The 21,127-nt window shown below is 38.7% G+C and overlaps 2 protein-coding genes across 2 annotated transcripts in view; one reads left to right on the top strand and one right to left on the bottom strand.

The window, feature by feature from the left end:
• The first annotated feature begins 486 nt into the window (after window positions 1-486).
• The window catches only part of Ten-a (tenascin accessory), a 301,282-nt gene continuing 280,641 nt past the window's right edge, over window positions 487-21,127 (top strand). Inside the window, exon 1 of the mRNA XM_064691025.1 lies at window positions 487-648. The gene's annotated coding sequence lies outside the window, so the exon portion shown is untranslated. The remainder of the gene's footprint in view (window positions 649-21,127) is intronic.
• LOC135434471 (uncharacterized) lies at window positions 15,234-17,364 on the bottom strand. The gene is made up of 4 exons (XM_064691069.1): window positions 16,815-17,364; window positions 16,680-16,756; window positions 15,614-16,034; window positions 15,234-15,555 (listed from the first exon to the last, which is right to left on the bottom strand). The coding sequence occupies exons 1-4, from the start codon at window positions 17,346-17,348 to the stop codon at window positions 15,325-15,327; spliced, it is 1,263 nt and encodes a 420-aa protein (XP_064547139.1). The 5' UTR covers window positions 17,349-17,364; the 3' UTR covers window positions 15,234-15,324.

The following is a 21,127-nucleotide window of genomic DNA, read 5'->3' on the forward strand; positions in this document are numbered from 1 at the left end:
GTGTGCGTGCGCGTGTCTCCCCGTGTGTGCGTCCGTGTCTCTGTGTGTTTCTGTCTAGCATCGAATTGTAGGTCCAACCAACTGGCAGTGCAACTGGCTGCTTCAGTGACCCAATGAGCCGGGCAGCGACGATATCGTCGTGAACTGCGTTACGCTCCCAACGTGTGTAGCTTCCTAGTCTGAATTTGTTTTTTTTTTTCCGGCTACTTGTACCCGGTTACCGACTTTACGACCGCGTACCGCGTGTTTCTTGTTTGTTGTGATTGCTATTGCGCCAGCCGCCGCCCGCCCTTCATACTGAGAGTAGCGTTGTGAATGCTAAGGATTGTTGTATTGTTCTTTTTTTTTTGTGCTGGGCATTTATTTTTTTTTTTTTTGTTTTTGTTTTAAACGCATAAGCTGTGTGGCATACCCGAAAAAAAAATATTTAAAAAAAATAATAAATAAAAATAAAGTTGATATTTCCATTGGCCGCCGCAAGGTGTTGAGTGTTTTTGTGTGTGCTATTCAACTTAATACAAAATATAATTAACAAATTACCGGGATCGCGGAGTAATAAACAAAACGGGGTAGCTAAAACCCAACAATATCTCATTGACAAACTTTGAAACGCATTGATTGCGGTGCGTTTGATTTTCCAGCTAACAGGTATGTTGAAAAACTCCATTCTAAAACCAGCATAGAACATTTTAACTATGCGTATTTCATGTGGTTTACGTTTCTTAATTAATGCACGCTTGAGAATATTTGGGAAATTTTACGATTTGATTATCCAACATTGGGAGATTTATGAATAATTCTTAAAATTCCAAATGTATTGAAGGAAAATCTGTCAAATTGCTAATGAAAAAATTAAATAAGAAGTAATTGCGTCGGGAGTGGCCGACTAGGAGTTACCCTGTGCTCAGAGCCGAGTTGCCTTTACAACATTTCAAACTTTCTTCTATGCATATGCTAGTCTATGATGTGCTTCTTCTACCCTTAGTTCCACGTTAAGAGAAATTGATTCCACATTAACTTTGGCGTCAAGAGTTCCATCTTTTTGATTAATTTTATTATTATTATTATTATTTTTTTTTTTTTTATCTGATTTGCTGTTACTGCTAGCAATTTTCATCAGAGTGAGCAGATCTTTTTAAAACTTTCAGGAAATAAATATGGCATACTAAAATGTGTATATACCAAAGCCCAAGGCTACACTTAAAAGATTCTCTTTTTTTATGTAATTTATAAGAACTGAACTTTACTGAATGCATCTAAAAAGTTGAATGCACAAGACGTGCGCATAATCTACGATAGTTTCATAACAAATTTGGTGGCTGTAACTTCCATGATCCCTGTACGTTCTCTTAATCATGGTATCATGAAGGCGGGCGTGGATCGTTGATCGATTTGAGACAAACTTGATCTGCGCGGGAATTACTATTTGAATCTCAAGTCTCTAGTTCTTATAGTGTCTATGATTGATGCATTTAAGCAGATGGACTTGGTCTAATCAACTCGGCTGCTAATGCTGACATCTATTAACTCTAAAATAAAGTTTCGATTTTGAAAAATTTGCTATATATTAAGCTAGTCCGTCCGTCCAGGAGTAGAGCGTGGTATAGATTCTCAAAAAAATATACAAAAATTAAATGCTAATGTATAATTAAACTAGAGAATACCTCATTATGCAAATGAACGCAATAATTACATCTTACATGTAAATAATACTAGCAACAAAATTAGTTGTAGTAGTTCCTGATCGGTCTTACCTAGGATTTGGGGGAGACTTGGCGAAGTTTTGAACTAAATCCGCCACATGAATGCCTACTCATTAGTCGAGGTCTCCTTTGAAAGTGCTGAGATGTACTTTGCTCTGGGGATATGCATGTGTGTGCGTCTAATTCCCATAGTCCTTTGATATGTGAATCAATGTGTTGCGATAATTTGTGATATGTGTATTTGCCTTTGGATTCATTGGGGCGGTTCGATTGGTTGATTAAAGCTGCGGCTGTTGAAGGGCAGCTGAACTCAGCAGCAGCGGCAGTGGGCTTATTAGTTGGATTTAATGCAGCTGGCAACTGGCTGGCGTCGGCTCGGGGGAACCTGATCCTAACTCAAACCAAAGTGAAGGCCACGAAACGAGTAAATGAGTTCAACTTGTCCCCAAGCGCTGTACTTTCCATGCCATCGAAATCGAAAATGTTGCACAATTCGGCCCCTGGGTCTAATTCGATTTGAAAACTAAAGCCATGACAAGTGGGGGAAGGGTAAGGCGCAGGCGAACGGGTATATATTTGGTATTGGCAGCCTAAAAGTAGGCAACGCACATGACATAAATTTATGCATTGTAAAATGGCATTCAGCTCATCGTCGGATGTCGGTCTGTCGGATGTGGACATCGATAATAAATGCATGCGATATGCATTTTATTTTAATTTAATTAAAATGTGTTTATTTATGCACTTAAGTTGCAACAGCAGCAGCAGCACCAGCACCAGCACCAGCAGCAGCAATAAAAACAACAACAGCCTAAATGTATGCATAAATAGTAAAGTGCATATTTAACATGCACAATAATCAAATGCATTTTACAGGTTGCTCATACGCAGCGTGCGCCCGCTTTTAACAATATGTAAAATTATTGGCCAAATTACGGCCAACCAAAACATTTCTCTAAGCTGTAACGAGTCTTATATACTCTTCTTTAATCAAGACTACATTGCAATCATCATGTTAAGTTTGACAATGCTTTAAAATCAGTTATTCCCTGCGTTTTATATGTTTTACTAGCAAAACCGTGTTTCTCTTTAAACTGCAATCAACTTGTTATTGGGCTGCAATTTTATTCATATTTTTGAATAATATGCTTGCGGAAAATGTTGCTCATATGACAATTACCTCGCAATTGTTGAGGCAGCTTTAGATACTTTCATAACAAGACAGTTTTCATATAAACAATCCATCTTTATAGTTTTTGTGCCTATATCAAATAGTCTATTGGCTGCAGAAGAATAGAAGGTTCGGCATGCCGTACATTAAATACCCTATGGCTTACTGTTTTACAAACTATTTTAGGAACAGACTGAAATTAATTAAGAATAGGTTTGTTCAGATTATCTTGAAAAACAAAACTGTTTTTTTTTTAAACAAGAATTTGATATTAGACCGATTTTTCGACCGATCTTTGATAGCATTTTGCATATGTATGTGAAGTATAAAAAAAAGAATATACAAGAACTAAGTTTTCGACCGATCGTAGCTCTACTGTTTCGATCAGGCCAGTTGCGATATGTGTACTACTTAAGACAGAGAGACACTTAAACATGGAGACTGGACATACCGACAGAGGCTCACATTTCCCTATATATATCGACTAAGCCGTTGACACAGCGCTAGAATTTATAGAAAAATACGCTTGTTGGGGTCGAAAATGTTTCCTTTAATGCTTCGCATAATTCCTGGCTTAATGACAATATCCTCTGCAAGAGTATTTCGCATGCATTTTGTTTTTCACCCATGCTTCATTATGGGTGGAATCTCTCAAATCCTCGTTTGCTGCTCTCACACACAAAAAAGAAGTCCCGAGGCCATTTTGATAATTGCCAATTATTAAGTTATAATTGGAATAAAATATCTAATATCTAAAAGTCACACAAAAATCGAAACAGGGATTGTAGAGATTGTTAAGTATAAACTGAGAGATTTCTGTATATTAACTTCTGAAGTTTTTAAGAAAAAACAAATAAGAGGTTCTAGTCGGGAGCTCCCGACTAGGGGATACCCTGAACCCTCTTCTTCCAACAGGCGATAGGTATAAAATGAAAGATACTTGATATATATATATATATACTATTCTAGAAGCTACATGTCAAGTTTGGTGACTCTAGCTCGATATTATTTACCAAAATTGCTCAAAAAACAGGATTTCGAAATCGATTTTTATCGATTACTTGGAAACGCGGCAAGTTATCGAATATCGAAAACAAACTTGATCTGCACAGGCACTAGGAGGATCTACAGCTAAAAGTCTCTAGCAGTTATAGGTTCTGAGATCTTTGCGTTCATACATACGGACAGACAGACGGACGGACAGACAGACGGACATGGCTAGATCGACTCGGCTATTGATGCTGATCAAGAATATATATACTTTATGGGGTCGGAGATGCCTCCTTTTGCCTGTTACATACATTTGCACAAATACATTATATACTTTTTACCCATTTTCAATGGGTTCAGGGTATAAAAAAACGTTGATATACTCCAATCAAAGGCTCAAGGCTTAAATTATATAAAGCTTCAATCCAACTTGCCATATACCAATCCATTTAGAGGTCTTGAGAAAAATATTCCAATATCATTCACATATAACTGGACATGACAAAGGCAATGATAAAATCAAAATACTTTCTGCCCAGCAGAGGACGTATTTGTAAAAAGTCAAGCCAATGGTGCCTTTAATAATGCAATCGTCGATATATTTTAATGAAATATTTCATTAAAATAATATTGAAAATAAACAGAATGTTTGAACAACATTTTATTTGGCAAGCATACATAATTACAGCTTTGAGAGTAATTAAAGAGCACACGAGCTACAGGTCGAAGGCAAATAAAGCACGAAGCGAAAAATAACCAAAAATATCAAATAAATATTGAATCCATACACACAGTGCAAAAGTTTACAACAATTCGACACGCACACACAAACACACCTTCACACGGCTTGAAAGGCTTTATTTTTTTATTATCACCTTGCTCTAAACGTCAATAAAGTTTATAATAGCAAATGGCCAAAAGCAGCTTGTTCTATGTTCTATGAAATTGCCTTGCTGTCCAATAATTGACGTCAGTTTAATCAACATTCTGAGCATGTTGATAGTATAGTCGAATATAACGATACCAGATATTATTTGGTCCGAATTTTATTCTTTCCCTCTTCAGTTCTATTAAAATGCTCTTCACTCGCGATATAAACATGAAATGTAAAGTGCAGAGCTTTGAAAATAAGTTTGAATCCGATCGGATTAAACCGAAACCTAAACTCCAGCAGCATTTGACCCACATTCGCCAACTAAGAGGGTACGTTTTTACGAATCGTGTGAAATAACTATCCATAAATATTGTGGTTGAAATATTTAAAGACCAACCAGGAACAGCTAAAATTTCAGATTTGTAGCCCTCGCGGCTTACAGTTTGGGCTTGCATTGATCAACAATCAGTCAGTCAGGACTGGACACGATTTAACAGACCAAATATTTGATTTATGCATGGAAACTAGCTTAAATATGTACCTAAACTATCAAACAAGTTTATATATATATATATAGTGACATATCCATAGTCGCACCCACCCTTTAACATAACTTAGCACACAAGCATAAGCATAAGTATAAACATGTCCAATATTGTAAACAAAAAGCCTGGTGATAACATCGACATTGGTCAAGATCAAACTGTCCCCCTTTGGTAGACATAAACAATTCACCCTAAATATCACGCCACTGTCAATGTTCCCATCAGAGTACTATCCCACGCATAATTGCTGACGCAGCTCAAACTTCACTCAATTTTGACTCAAACTCTCTCAAAACGAAGTTTGCTAAGCGACCGCAACAGATAAATGAATTAGTTAAGATTCGGGAAGAAAATCTGAATGTACTCATCATAAGAAGTAGCCGTTAAGTGAAAATAAGGAATTGAAATATATTTTTTTAAAGTAATTAAACGTGCAAAACTTAATTATATATATATTTACTTGTATGGCACATCATCTATATGTACAACTCTTAATACCCTGGCAGAAATGTGTATCGCATAGAAGGAGACACCTCCGACCCCATAGAGTATATATACTCAAGAACAGCACCAACAGCCGAGTTGATAGAGCCATGTCCTCTTATTCGACTGTCCGTCTGTCTGCTTCTATGCGAACTAGTCTTTCAGCTCTAAAGCTATCGTCTTGAAGCTCTGCATAGTACCCTCTTCCTGATGCAGGCAGTTCATATGTTGGAACCGGCAAGATCGGAACACTATATCATATAGCTGTTTAATTTCTTGTATCGAAATATCTCGACCAAACACGGCAGTTATAAGTTTCACTATATGCCGAAACACTAAATCATATGGGAAATATCGGCCGTAAAAGAAGTTCTAGTAAATAAAACTCTTTTGGTATAAAAGATATCATACTATTATACTATGATGTTTATATATGAGCCAAATCATATCAATTTCGCACTGCTATATTATATATGTCACAATATTCTGTCTTCCAAGATATTTTCATCACGAGCTTCACTAATCTCACATATCTGCAAAACCGTTAGGCAAACGTCTTCAAGGGCTTTAAATCTTCGGCGTACCGAAGGTAGACATCTTTCATGTGATTTTTACACACAGCTTTTAACTTTTAATTTCTTTTAGATTAATTGGATATTTTTATTGAACGGGTTGGAAGGTCGCGCTTGCCTTGGGCGTCATTTGTGTATCTTTAGTTTTATGGGAAGCGCCGTGTGAAATTTCTAATGAAAGGTTCTTAAATGGAACTTAAATATTTATGACAGCTATTGGGTAACTGTGTAGAGCAAATATAAAGATATGGCATTGCATGTATGTATGTGTGTGTGTGTGTGCGACAGAGTTGGAGCTGATGCACACTGTTAGCTGCACATGCACGCACACACACACACACACGCACACACACATGCACACACTTTAACAGGACAGCGCTTCGTGTGCATGCTGCGCAAATCCCTTTGATTATCCCTGTGCATTCACAAACGAAGCAGCAATGTCCGCATGCTTTAGTTTTGCAATAAAATTGAACAACAAATATTCAATGCAATTGCTGTTGCCCGTCACAACGGCAAGGCCCAGTTTGTAGCTCTGGAGAAAAGAGCAAGCAAAATTTTAAATATTCGAATGCCAAATACTCTTTAACAGCTATTAAGCATGTATGTACATACCCTTTACCCCTTACATACCCACACATTTATATAAATTCAAGTAATTTAATCGATATTTATTTGGCCAACAGGGCAATTGGTATTACAATTTTCTCAGAGAACCACTTTCAAATCGTTATCGAACTAGTTCATAAGTATAGATATATTTTAAATAGGGGCATCCAATGTTTATTATATGCCATAATTTTACTCTGAAATTTTTGTGGTTCATTTAAATCAATCTTAAATGTGTTGTCAATCACTTTGTACAATTATGAATATGAGCTAGTAGTTGATTGATTAGGTGATTGATACACAATCTTGAACCAGCTTAAAGTAAAGTTGGGCCATCCAACGTAAATTACTTTTCATCAGTTTGCTCTAAAGTTTTCTTGAACTAGTCGTTAATTTGAATATGTTCCGCATTTTAATCGTTCTGTGGTTCAATTTTGAATCGTTTGTGAATAAGTGGTTCATTTCAATCAACCTTAAAATTGTTTTCTATCACTTAAACAAATATGAATGTGATTCAGTTACTGTATACAGACTGTTCTTGAGCCTGTGGTTAAAATTTCCAAATCTAGCAAGTTCATAACTCTGAACCACTTTGGAGCCGCTCTTACATACGTGACTGCTTTGAATCAATTTGCTAGACTTCCCGAACTAATTGAATTGACATTTGGCCAATCAAGAAGTCAAAGCTAAACTGAACTCTGTGCAAGTCAAATGCATTTCAAGTTCAACTGTCATAACTCAATTAATTGTGGAGTTGTGACTGTGTGAACGACATTTGAGCCGGCCTAGCCCAAGTAACATTCACTGTGAACTATTTAAGTCATATAGAGCTGTTCGCATTCCCACGCTCTGTGTATATTGTCTTCGGCGAGAATTGTAAATTGGACTTAATTTTACTTTTGCCTGTGTTGCCAACTGCACAACACAGTTGTATGGGCCAACCCGCTGGCCATCTGGACATCTGGCTAGCCAACTCGTATTCCCCGCACAAGTGCTATAAATTGCTGTTAACATTTTACTACAAATCGTTCGCCTCTATATCGACAAACATACATTTAAATATATATATATATATATATATAGTATTTGCTGGTTATTTTATGAAAATCGTTTTCAACGTAGCTGCTCGTCTTGCGGTTCGTGTTGTTGGCTTATTCAATTTGAGCTCTTATACCCTAATCAAGTCTGAGGTATTATAATTTAGATAAAGTCTTTGCTATATAATTTTTTATTATTATTATTTATTTCACCAAGATGCGCTATCTATAACTCTGTTTGTTTGCCTAAATTGTCTTTATTCTAGGAAGGGTGTAAGTAAAGATATCTTAAAGACTTTGCTGGTTTCAGCATTGGCCTAATTTATTTAGGCCAAACGATTCGAATCGTATGACTGTATCTTATAGCTGCTTAGGAATGAACACTAAAGCCTTGAGAAACTCTGTATTCTATATTGGATCAAGCTTCTGAAACACACAACAAAATGTTTAGCTCGAAAAATTATGCACATCATTTTCCATGGGCCTTACATGCGAGAATCACCCGGCTTAGCCCGTGTTAAGCTTGAAGCACTGCATCTAATGAATATTGGCAACAAGGCATTCTGGCCCAATAAAGTATATATATTTTATTGATCAGAATGACGCTTTGATGTGATCTAGCCATGTTCGTCTGTCCGTCTGTATAAACACTGCAATCTTTGGATATATGAAGGCTAAAGACTTGAAATCTAAAATTTGATTTTACGCATATCATACGTAATATTTTGCATTTTTCACAGTACCGATTGGAATCTATTCACATTCTGTTCTTCAGCGTGTGCTAGACTTGTGTGTAAAGCCTTATATAACCTTTGACCCGTATGCTTCGAGCACAGAAGGAGGACTCTTCAGACGTCTGCAATGTATTATGACAAAGATCTTTGTGAATAATTTGAATCCAATCGAATGATAGGAAAAATAGTTATATACAGCAGCTTATCACGTATTTTCCGATCTTGCGTGTAAAGTTTCCACAATCGTATTCATTTTTCATGTAGAGCTTTAGCGAAGAGTTTGAAGAACATTTACAATCTATGATTTTCATTTTGTATCCAGGAAATATTTACAAACGTCCTTAAAAGCGTATCGTATGGTAAACAGAGAAGTTTCACACAATCGTTTTTCACCAATTTTCCATAGGTGCGTGTGGAATCGTTTAAATACATACAAATTTTAGCTTCTGGCTATGCAATGCATATTTATGCGCTAGGGTATTTGGAATTCGTCTTCCATCGGCGGCTTGCGATTTTCTTGTTATGGATAGTAATTCGAAATTTTGCCAGTGGCCAACAAGGTTTAATATTATACGAAAATGTATGTAAAATTGCAAATTCACGCTGCAGCTGAATTGTAAATGAAATTAAGAGACCAATACTGTATATTGATGCACACGGAGACGCAGAGGCAGAGCCAAAGGTGTTGCCATAGGGATAACCAATAAACAAATAGCTTAAGCCACAGGCTGCCAGGTTGGCTTGGATAAGTGTGCACACATATGTATACATTTGAAACTTATGCCATGATGGGTGGCTCTATGCACTGAGCATTACTCGTATTAGATGGCGATGCAGTTGCAATTTGTCGTTTGATTGATTGTTGATCGATGGCCCACAGCAATGTGGTTTACAATATACAAATGTACATGGTCCTTGCCATTTTCTTGCATAGCCAGAGACAACTTAAAGCCGGATGCAAAGTAAATGCCTGCAAAATTTCATATATTTATTATATTTTTTTTTTCGCTTTGCCATGTACAGCAGATGTTTAAATGAAAAACAAATTTATTTTCTGGTGAACAATGTCTCCACATTTATTTAATTAATGCAACATATGCGGTAAAGCAATATTTGGAACTTGAAAAGAAATGCTAATTGGAAAACCTGCATATTCGATATGGGCCATGTTCTGCCGTCGACCTGAAGTGCTTGTTGGTCATATTTATGATTTAACTCTGCATGGTGTACAACAAATTGTTTTCAATGCGATTGCCAACAGACGCAAGTTAATTGAATTTGAGTTATGTGAAAGTTCTTGGCTCACTTACATTTAACATCGATCATCAGACACATATTTGAATAGCCAAAAGTTTGACTGCGCTCTTGCTCATTTCATTGCCAGCTCAGTCTGTAAATATTTCTAGTTTACATACATAGCTTGAAATGGTGTTGCATTTGAAACATTCACTTAAACTCAAATGAGAACAAAACTGCAATGACAGCGAGTACTGAGTGGACTTTGAGAATTTCTATAAACACTTCTCTAATAATATAGTTTGAAATCGAATATAATCAAATATGTTATTGCTAACTAATTTGAGTATTCAAATGGTAATCAAATGCTTCACTCGTGTTTATTCGTTTGACTCGCTTGCTTTAAAGTCCAATTAACTTCAACATTTAATACATTAAATACAATACAAACACTTGTAAGAACTTCAAGTATATTTCTTCTTAAAATTGTATTAATTTGTATAAAAACTATAATTTTTTTTAATATAAATCAAAGAAACAGTCTTGATATTAATTGAAATGAATTCTTACTTACAAGACATTTAAATCTAATTTTTCATCTTGAATTTAGTTTTGATTAAATACAATCAGCATTTGGTACATTTGGTACATTCACAAATGTACTTGCGAATGTTTAAAAAACGCCATTGGAATATATACTATTTTCGTTATTTAGACACAGTCAGGTTTTCTTTAGGCTACGCCCAATCTCAATGGATTGATGGATTCCTTTGATACATGCAAATGCGCCTAGACCCACGAAATGCCGTTCGATGTGGTTTTGGCCAAGGCATGGGGCACGTTTCACTTGGTTTTAATGGTGTCACGTGCGAACGAGTGACTTGGACTCGAGGCGCTCATTTGATAACCTAATTGTAGGTCCAGCTCTGCGCCTTCAAATTGAATTTAATATTAATTAACTAATTTCTACGCTCGGCCCACTTTTAATTAACATCTCCACAGGCCTGCTTCTGCACTTTGCTGCTGTAATTTCATTTGATTTCGGTGACATTCCCGAACTGGCCCACCGAGCTACCCTATAAACAACACAGCCCCTTCCGCCTGATCCAATACAACACCATCGCGCTGGTCACTCAGGTGGCAGAGCGGCGGATGCCGCCACCATTCGTGTCGACGACTTGACGTAAATACACGTGCCGCAGCTGAAGCTGATGCTGTAGACGTCGCTGAACCTGACGATGGGCAGGGGGACTGGGGGCGCTGCCGGCCACCAGGGAATACATCGATGTGCAACGTGTTTTTCCGGTTTAATACCTTTCTCAACTGAATACGAATGAAAATAGCGGTACATGTGCCCCAAAAAAAGAAAAGCAAAAGAAAACTCAAACCCCTCCAGCCCCACAAAGGAAGAAGGCAAACAGAAAACATCATGAATCCCGTATCGCGCTTACCTACTCTGTGTGTGTGTGCGTGTGTGTGTGTGTGTGTGTGTGTGTGTGTGTGTGTGTGTGTGTGTGTGTGTGGTTGTATTGCAGCTGAGCACGCGCCGCTTTACGTTGCGGGCGTGACGGGAACTGTGAACTTTGCACAGCGGGAAGAGGGGATCTGTGTGTGTAGCCCGTGGGGGCCAGAAGTTGCCGGGCGCAGTGCCAGTTGCTCCAAAGCCAAAATTTCAATGATTTTTCATTTGTTTTCTTTTTGTTCTTTCTAAATGCTTAACTGGAGCCGTGACTGCAGCGAGATACAATTTCTAAATCCGATTCTTAGCTATGCGATAGTAAAAATTATCGCCACAATTCGCAACTGTACAAAGCAACTATTGAATATCGGAGTAGATGAATATACGTATATTCTGACGTGATCAGGATCGGGCAAACAAAACGTTTCTCTGGAGTAGGGTATATTTAACTTTATATACAGGCAAGAAGTATCAGCATGAAAATCGTATTCGTGCGAGTCGATAATATATCGATAAGCTTGATCAAAGGTTATGATGACATCGCTTGAATTTCAAAATGAAACCCATAAATAAAATAACTTTTGATTATGTTTAAAAGCTGCTGGTGTTACACTGGCCTACGAATGGAATACCCCTAATATTGTTTGAACGTATCAGTTGTCTGCTTCGATAACAAGTCGATGGACGACTCCGTTTGGACACTGCGGTCTTATCCATAATCGAACTTTTTACGTTCGATTTCTTTTACTATTTCCTGTTTATTATTCGTCGCGTTTATGCAGCTACCACGCACTTCGTGAACGCCCCCGATTTGGCAATTTGGCTTCTTCTTTCTACATTTTGGCTGTGTTCCTCTTTTTGCTTTGCCCGCAACGCCGGCCACGCCTACGGTGCCACATTTACGCCCAACACCCTCTCTCTTTCTCACTCCTTTCACTCTCGCTCTCTTTGTCATTCGTCTCGTGTCTGCTTTTAGTTTTTTGCCGGTATTTTTTTATACCCTGTACCCACTGCAGATACAAGGAATTCGAGAAGTTCGCATAGCACATACAGCATAAAATTGAATATTTCATAACGATCGGACTACAAACACCGACGTTATTCAATGTGTTTTCAAAATCTTAGCAGAGCTTCGTTTTGTAAAAACAAGAAAATTTAAGGAATTACAATATATTTCATTGTATGCCAATTTTAGGGCAAGGAAAAGCACGGCACAGCTGATGTGTGTGTGGATGTGTGTGTTGGTTTCTGTGTGTGTGTATTATGAAAAAAGTTCGTAAAATGTATAGGGTAGTTTCTAGTCGAGCATACCCAGCTCATGCACTCGTACTTTATTTTTTGTGTATTTCTTTTGCGCTTTGTGCACATTTTTGTTTCTGTGTTGTTTGCTTTTGGGCTTTTATTGTTGTTGTTGTTGTTGTTGTTATGCAGCCGGCTTGTGTGTCACACACACACAACCACACGCACACACACACACAACCACACGCAAACGCAGACGCCCACCAAACACCTGCTGGCGTTGCCGCTATTGTTGTTGTTGTTGTTGTTGCTGTTGTTGCCTGCGTGTAAAGTCGCGTGCCAAAAATCGCTAAATTTTTTGGCTATTTCCGTTTGCGTTTATGTTTTACTTAAATTCCCTTTAACCGGCCTCAACATCCGACCGACCCACGACACCATACGCCCGGAAGCGTACACCCGCTCTGCCCCTCTCAGCCGCCTGTTTACGCAACGCCCCCTCCCCCACCGTACGCCCTTTTCCCACAGCAGTTTTACGCTGTTGCTTTTTAGTTGCCGCTGCGGGTTTTCATTATTTGGAATATCACGTAACGCCAAATGAAGTCGTAAAACGTCGAAGTCCCAAGCCCCAATCAGTTGCCACCCCCTTCTCCCCTCTCGCTCTGAGTGTGTGCGCCGGGGTATGCAATGAATTTTGCGAGCGAAAAAAAAGAACAACAACAACAAATTGTTAAAGTTATATTATAGGAATTACAAGTACATTTGATTAAGCGGTGGGCTGTTTGGTGGCGCCACCCCCCCACACACCATGCCCCTCAGCCCGCCATAAACTTGAGGCATTTAAATTATGCACAAGTGCCGACAACCGGAACCGGGTCAGGACAGCAACAGAATGGCACAGGACGCGCTGCCTAAGTGGTTTCTCATTTAGCTGCGATGCATAAATCAAGCATTAAAGTAAATAAACAAACAAACGAACAAAACGAAAGCACGAAATGTACCCAAAACAAGGACCGAACAACAATAAAAGAGAGAGCGACAGTTCAATTAACACCTAACCGAAACTAAATACCCTAACATTCAAAAGGCAAGTGTATTGCATTTTCGTTCACACTCCAATAACAGCTAGGCATATCAATTGTGCCAGAGGAAGATGTTACCGATGTCTCACGGGAATATAATATATAGATAATATAATACATATAACACTTTAGCTGAAGCGCGCTTATACGAGTGTTTATAGTCTAAGTTTTAGCCGATTTCACGAGTGTAAAAGTGTGACTTCGATTGCGTCTACCAGACAAAAGTATACAGTTTATTTGAATACCTATATAAATCGGGCTCAGCCTCACGCTTCTGCCCTCTGACAAGCATCATATTTGCATAGATACCGGCTATTGATTGATTGGCATTGATCGTATTGTGGCTTTGACTTATTTTATTTATTATGCTCCTACACATGCACAAATCTCATCCAGAATTCGTCATACCCGCCGCCGTCTCATGAAAAAATATAGAATATGAGAGGCAACAACAGATATTCATGTCGAGAAAGTTTAACACAGGTTTAAGCAGGTCGATAGGCAAACCGGAAAAGTTTTGATGTTTCCGCCTTGTGAAGGGTATTCATATTTTGTCATCAAATGTGTAACGCATAGAAGTAGACATATTTCATCCTATACAGTACAGTACAGTACAGACATAGCCATGTCCGTCTGTCCGTCTGTCAGTTTTAAAGCTATCGCCTTGAAGCTTTGCACAGGTCCGTCCTTCTGTTGCAGCCAGTTTATATGCCGGATCTGGCCCCATTCGATCTCTATATCGATTCATATGTGCAAAATCGTCCGAAGGGTATTAAATTTTCGGCGTGCCAAAGATATTCGCGCTTGCTCGCTCTTTGTTTATTTGGCTTTTCGCTGTTACTTGAAAATTAATTAAAAACCATATAAATTATTTGTTGTCGCTTGATGTGCATTGCGGGAGATTGCGGAGCAATGCGGACTTTGACGCATTAGTCGCCTGTCACTTGGCCAAAAGCAATTGAGAACTCCTGGCCACATGCCAGATTCATGGCTGACAACAATCTGTTGTTGTTGTCCTTAAAGGCTTTCGCTCGCTAAACGCTTTCAGCTTTCAGCTGAATGAAACTAATATCATAAATTTGTTTGTCTGCCCACTTTGTGGCTTATGGCAATTAAATCGCCTTCAGTCACACAAAGTGGCCGCAATAATCGATGGTTTGACCCAAACTAATCGCCCAACCGAATGACTCAAAGTAGCCACTCAGTCAAAAAAGCGACAAAATTTAATAGATGAAAAAAAAACCACAACTGTTGTCCAATTGAAACTTAACGGGCATTTAGGGCAATAATCAAAGGAAGGTAAGTCTAGTCGAGGTCGGTGGCAGGCAAGAAGATACCCTGTATACGGCTGCGCATGCATGCAATTGGAATTAACTTTCTTCGTATACATACATATATGCCAAGTTATATGGCTTTGACAACAAACACACACGTTAAAGCCAGATTAAGTCACCCGGCGTTGCCCGTGTCAAATGATTAACATTGAAAATGCAAGTGATATTGAGGTTGTTTGTGTAATTCGTGACAACTTCAGGCAAATATACAAAGCCACTTAAATTATCAGCACGCGTCTATATACTCGCCCTTACCAACCTAATCTTCGATGTCTTCGTTGGCCTTAGGCTCGGTATAGGCCTTCCATTCCTCCGTAGGTTCGATAAGCTTCGGGAAATTATCTAATTTGTCCCGAACATCCTCAACGCGACAACACTGGACCAGACCATAGACGGGATAGTGCTGAAGTTTGCTAAAGAGGCTGTTCTTCAGCCATGGCACCTCTTGGCACATGCTCTTGCACAGGCCCTCCCGCTCATTGCTAGTGAACTGGAAGCGAGATAGATTAATACAGATTCGATTGTTCTCATTCTCGATATGCACTTACAAAGGGGGAATTGTGGGCCACTACTACAAACTCATCTGTGCCGTTCACCGTTGGCTCCAACGCACGCACATGTGCCCAGATGTGAGCCGGCACGGAGAGAGTATCTCCCGAGTCCAGTTCGATGGTCAGTGTGCGACTCTCATTGCAGGATTGCAGCATTGGCAGGCCAACGACACCAGAGACACCAACGCGGACATCATACTTGGCATTGATGCTAGCTGTCTGTAGAGCGTTAAGCAGATGCCGCCAGTTTCCGGTGCGAAGGGCGCGCAGCCAGACAATGCTTAGCATTTCCTTAAACGCTGATATATCCTTGGTAAAGGCCTCGTCCTGTATCAGGTTGGTATACTCAAAGGTTTCCTCACCAAAAAGCGCCTTCAGTTGCTTGTCCTTGCTGAATGCCTCGTTGATGGTCGACTCACTGCAAGTAAGTGAATATCAGTAGTTGTCCGTTTGATCCATAGATGGCGCTATCAAGTGTTTCGCCTACAAATCGTTATAACTCCTTTGATTGAATCTTTTTAATCAAAAGGCCTAACATAACTTTACCATTACCATAAATTTTACCATTATCATAAAGATATCTATACTTTGTATATAGAACCAAACATTTTTATGAACTATACTTTTAACCTTTCCCCTCTGCCTGTCATGCTTTTTTAATGCCCTTATAATATTGCCATGCAACGTGGAACGCAAATCAGATGACATTTGCGACCCCATAAACTGCAACAGCCGTTTGTCTGTTTCTATGGGAGCGAATCTCTCAGTTTTAAAGCTGTCGGGACTGGCCGGATCGGACCATTATATCATATAACTTCAATAGTAAATTCGGTCGAAGGTGAAGTTCTTGTGTATTTTCATCAAGGTCAGCATTTTCAAGCTTCACCACCCTCACATATCTGCAAAACGGTAAGGAAATCGTTTACAAGAGGCTTCGGCTTGCCGAAGATGTACATTCCTTCTCGTTTTTACCCATTTTCAACGCGTTCAGCGTAAAAGTTTATATAATCCTACTAATTTTTTTTCCCAAACATTTACTTCCTTATTCAGTCGTAGAGCTTACCTGAACGGCTTGAAGAGACTTTTACTGTAAGCCACATTAATGTCTAGACCCAATTCGTTTAGTTGGCCAGCCTGAGTCTGTAAATGAGATACTGTTGATTCCAATATGTTGCGTCGATATTGCAGATGCTTTTACCTTTTCAAGCACCCTTATTTTGGGTGGATATGCAGTGTAGCTGACATACTTTAACTGTTGCTTAATAATGTCATAGCATATGGCAGCCGTTTTCAGTGAGCCGAGCGTTCCAAAGTCCTGGCCAACAACGAGACTCATGTATCCATTGCAGTCCGGCATAGACAGGCGGCTCTCATACATGTTTGACACTTGGCTGCCCAAGCAATGCAATTCGTGAATGTTCATTCGATCAGTTCCTTCGTTTTCGAAAAAAAATTCGGGTGAGTCACAAGTCAATTTAACGTGGTGGTTTTTATGTTCGTAAGCTCCATAGTTGCTATGTGTGTTGAATCCATTGGCACAATATAGATCAACTGTTTCATATTTATCTCGTATTAATATCGATGCACTCTCGCTGACCAAATGCTTCGATCCAAAATGTGTTACGATATGCGGTTTAGGTGACTCAAATGTAAGTTGACAACTCGCATTTACGTCCTGGAATGTCAGGCTAAAAGCGGCCAGTCCCAGAATCACAGCGTTTAACAATTCCATCACGACAATTTTAAAGGTACTATGGCCTCTGCGCGAGCTCAGCTTAATTTATAGGGCATTCTAATTGTACTGCAAAGATGATAGCTCTTATCGCTCCGGGTCCATGGGTATACATATATATATATATATGTATATACATATATGAGTGCTATGAGTGTGTGTATATAAATTGTATAGATTGTGATGTATTCTATATACCTTTTACACTTAAATCGATTTTGAATACTCTTGATTTTTAAGTTAATTCAATTAATTTAAATTTAAATTCATTTATTGTCGCAATTATTCTTTAACACCTTATTTTTCAACATGTAATGTGTAAGACGCAGCCTTAAAATTTCTGAAAAATATACGAATCTATTAGGTTTGAAGCCAGCTACAGGGTATTTTGTACACGATAATGTTCAATTGGATCTATTTGATTAGGCGATCAACTGCGTATTTGTGTAATAAACAAAACACTGTTTAACAGCATTGTGCATTTTACAGTAAGCGATACTTTTTGATAGATTAAAATCAATGAATTGTTCTAGACTTTTAAAAAATATTGAATATACTTTTCAAGAAAGCCTTACCTTCTAAATATATTTAACTATATAGTTTGTTATCTACATTATTATACATCTTTTAATATTGATTTAATTTATATCACTATCAAAATAGTGAATTCTGTTGCATAGTGTAGTTATAAATAGTTGTAAATTGTTATCAACCGAACATTCGCGAGCGTACTGAAAGCTGGAGAAAGGGGAACTACCGCCTATATTGAAATAAAAGATATTGTTACAATGTTGTCACATATAAGCATTGCATTAAGGAAGACATCTCTGACCCCGTGAATATATATATATATATATATATATATATATATATATATACATATATATGTATTTCTGATCAGGTAGACGAGCTAAGGTGAAATCGTCTTGTTTCTCTGCCAATTTAATAAGGGAAATCTAAACGAAAAAATCGAAATCTAAACGAGCTATTTTGTGACGATTTCCAAACTAGTCTGTTTTATATAAAATGGTTAAGACTGTGACAAACCAAAGTCTGGTTCCTTGCAGAAATTTTACATTCACAAAACGAACCCTAAGACAAGCCATTGTCTCGAGCCGAAACAGCGACAATTTTAAACAGATAGGGAGCTTTTGATCAATATCGGACAACTATATTGCATATATATATATATACATATATATACTCCATTGTCTGTATCTGGTGTCAGTTTTAGCTACTATTTCTCCTACAAATTTCGACTAATCCATGTGAAGCAAAACTATGCATTAACTATTTACAAAACACACTGATAATGTCTGCGCATGGGCGTGGCAAATGGCCATAAATTATGGGTGCTGCCATTTGAGGCTAAGTAGAGCTAAAGCAAGCGCCCAGTGTTAAACAGATTGGGGCATATTGTATTCCAATGGCCAGCGAAGCGTGCCCTAGTTCAAACAACGTATATTTTACTGATAATGATTATGGTTGAAATGATGATTAGAAACCGAATGACACTGCTCAAAGGCATTCGCAGGCGACCGCATGAGTTACGCTTGTTGAATCCACAGTACTTGTCATTATCAGTCTGAGTAGCCCGTCCGCGTGCCCCAGAACAGCCAACACTTTGTTGGCACTCAACAGCTGACTAAGCAAAACTGAAGCTAGGCTCCTTATTGATTTTGGTGGGGCTCTAATGAAGCGCTGCCATTAAGGCAGTCACAGAGTCAAACAGGCCTGTCAGTTCACTTGAAAGCCAAGCCGCCGGATCTGATGCTCTTCATTTAAAAAACAATAACTGAGTTTCTCATATGGATATATAATTTTATTATAATTTTCCACTATTAAAGCTTGCATTGATGACTTTTTTCAAAAATGTTGCATATATCATGTGAAATTGTGTATACCCTCTTTAACTGCATAAAGCTCAGCAGTTGATCAGCTGCTGCTGCGGCGATAGCAGGGAGGGAGTTCGGTGACCGGGCGAGAGGTTTCCAGTGTCACCGCATGGCTATTAACAACAGTTTGCGCAAATGACACTGCAATAAAGCATAAAGAGAAAGGAAAACATTAAAAGATACAGCGCAACCAGCAGAAAACGCAAGGAAAACCGGACAAAAACGTACGGCCCGCCACCGAGCAGAGTCGAGAGTCGTTCCCTTTGCTTCTCTGACCGCTGGACTGGCAATGTCTTATGCACAGATTTATTATGTGGCCATAAATAAATTACAGGGCCCAAACGCACAGGATGCACATAATAACACGGCTAACGGGCCAAGCGCCGCCACTCCGTTGCTGGCCGAGAGCAACAATCCAAAACAAACCCAACCAAACCCAACCAAACCAAACCAAACCAAACGAAACCAAACCCCAGCGAAGCAAAGCGAGAGCCAAAGCCAAAAACACCAAATTACCAAAATACCAAAAATGCTTGCCAAGGGCAATTCGAGCGTGACCCGTTAGTCCGCTGTTAACCCCCACCCCACCCACCTACCCACCTACCTACCAACTCCCTTAACCCCTACACCCACCCATCATACCAGTCAGCTCTGGCGATTTATATGATAAGGGTTAAAAGGTCTGTCGACAGGCAGCAGTCCCCTCTCCTGTAGCACCCCCTTGGCTGGACGATTCAAAAATGCACGAAAATGTTGAATGATCTAATTAGTGCCTAAGCACTGTTAAGAGCTCACTAACAGCCACTAAATGCTATATAAATATATATCTATATATAAAAGAGAAACTGACCGATTCGTGATCAATGCACATTGATACATTGGATCATTGGTTCTACTTTTGGACCTGCTTTAGACCCAACTTGGTATGAAAAACATTTCATTTGGAAACGTGCGACGAGGCTTAAGCGTCTGAGCGTCGGGCTAGCAAGCGGGTGGTCGCCGGTTCAAATCCGCCAGCAACTTTTATTTGTTTATTTCTTATTATGTTATTCGTTCTTTTGTGCATCGAAGAAACGCAAACATAAAACCGTTTAAATGTTTAAACAATTTTAAATTTCCATTTTCAGCACATTCGGCTCGGGCGATGCCGGATAATTTCTTCTGATATATTAATATGAATTGGAGCTGACAAGCGAGCAATCATCGTTTTCCATCTGCTCGTTTTAAATACTCTCGCTTTATAAGTGCGAGCTATATTCAACTGTGTAGTATAAAATCTGTTTATACTCTGCTCCCAAACAGTTGAGAATGGGTATATTGGTTTTGTGCAGGCACCATGACCGGCTGGAGCTTGACACGACTATATAGTGTAGAACCAAGTCAGATGAGGTACCGAGTTTTTCCACATATTCCCCAAACAATTTTTAGCTAAAGCTTGACTTAGGGTGAGATTTTCAGAGCTAACAATTTTCAAGTATTTGAGCTGTTATTTCTATGGAAACAGAGTATTGCGCAGTCGGTATAAGAGTTCCTCTGTCTCAAAGTTCATCATTAAATGATAATTGTGCTGCGCTGACTTTGTGCACTTGAAAAGGCAGCTAAAAGTACAGCAAATATGTAAATACATTTTTATTTGTAAATTGTTTAGCAGCACGAATCATGTTTCAAATAACAATTCATAATGAGATTTATCCCAATTGATTATATTATAAAGAACCGCTTGCTGCGCAGTTTACTTAGCGATAATTTACTGTGCTTCTTCTTCGCTCAAGCCAAACATATAGAAAATGCGCCCGAAATAACTTCAGTATTTATTTTCCAATCCTAATGAAATTTTCTATGCATAAATATGGCATCCAAAAGTCTGCAAATACCCTCCACCCA

This window comes from Drosophila montana, unplaced genomic scaffold (genome assembly GCF_035044405.1).
Source record: "Drosophila montana isolate Dmon_TW-CO22-7 unplaced genomic scaffold, ASM3504440v1 contig_3325_1, whole genome shotgun sequence".
Taxonomy (NCBI): Eukaryota; Metazoa; Arthropoda; class Insecta; order Diptera; family Drosophilidae; genus Drosophila; species Drosophila montana.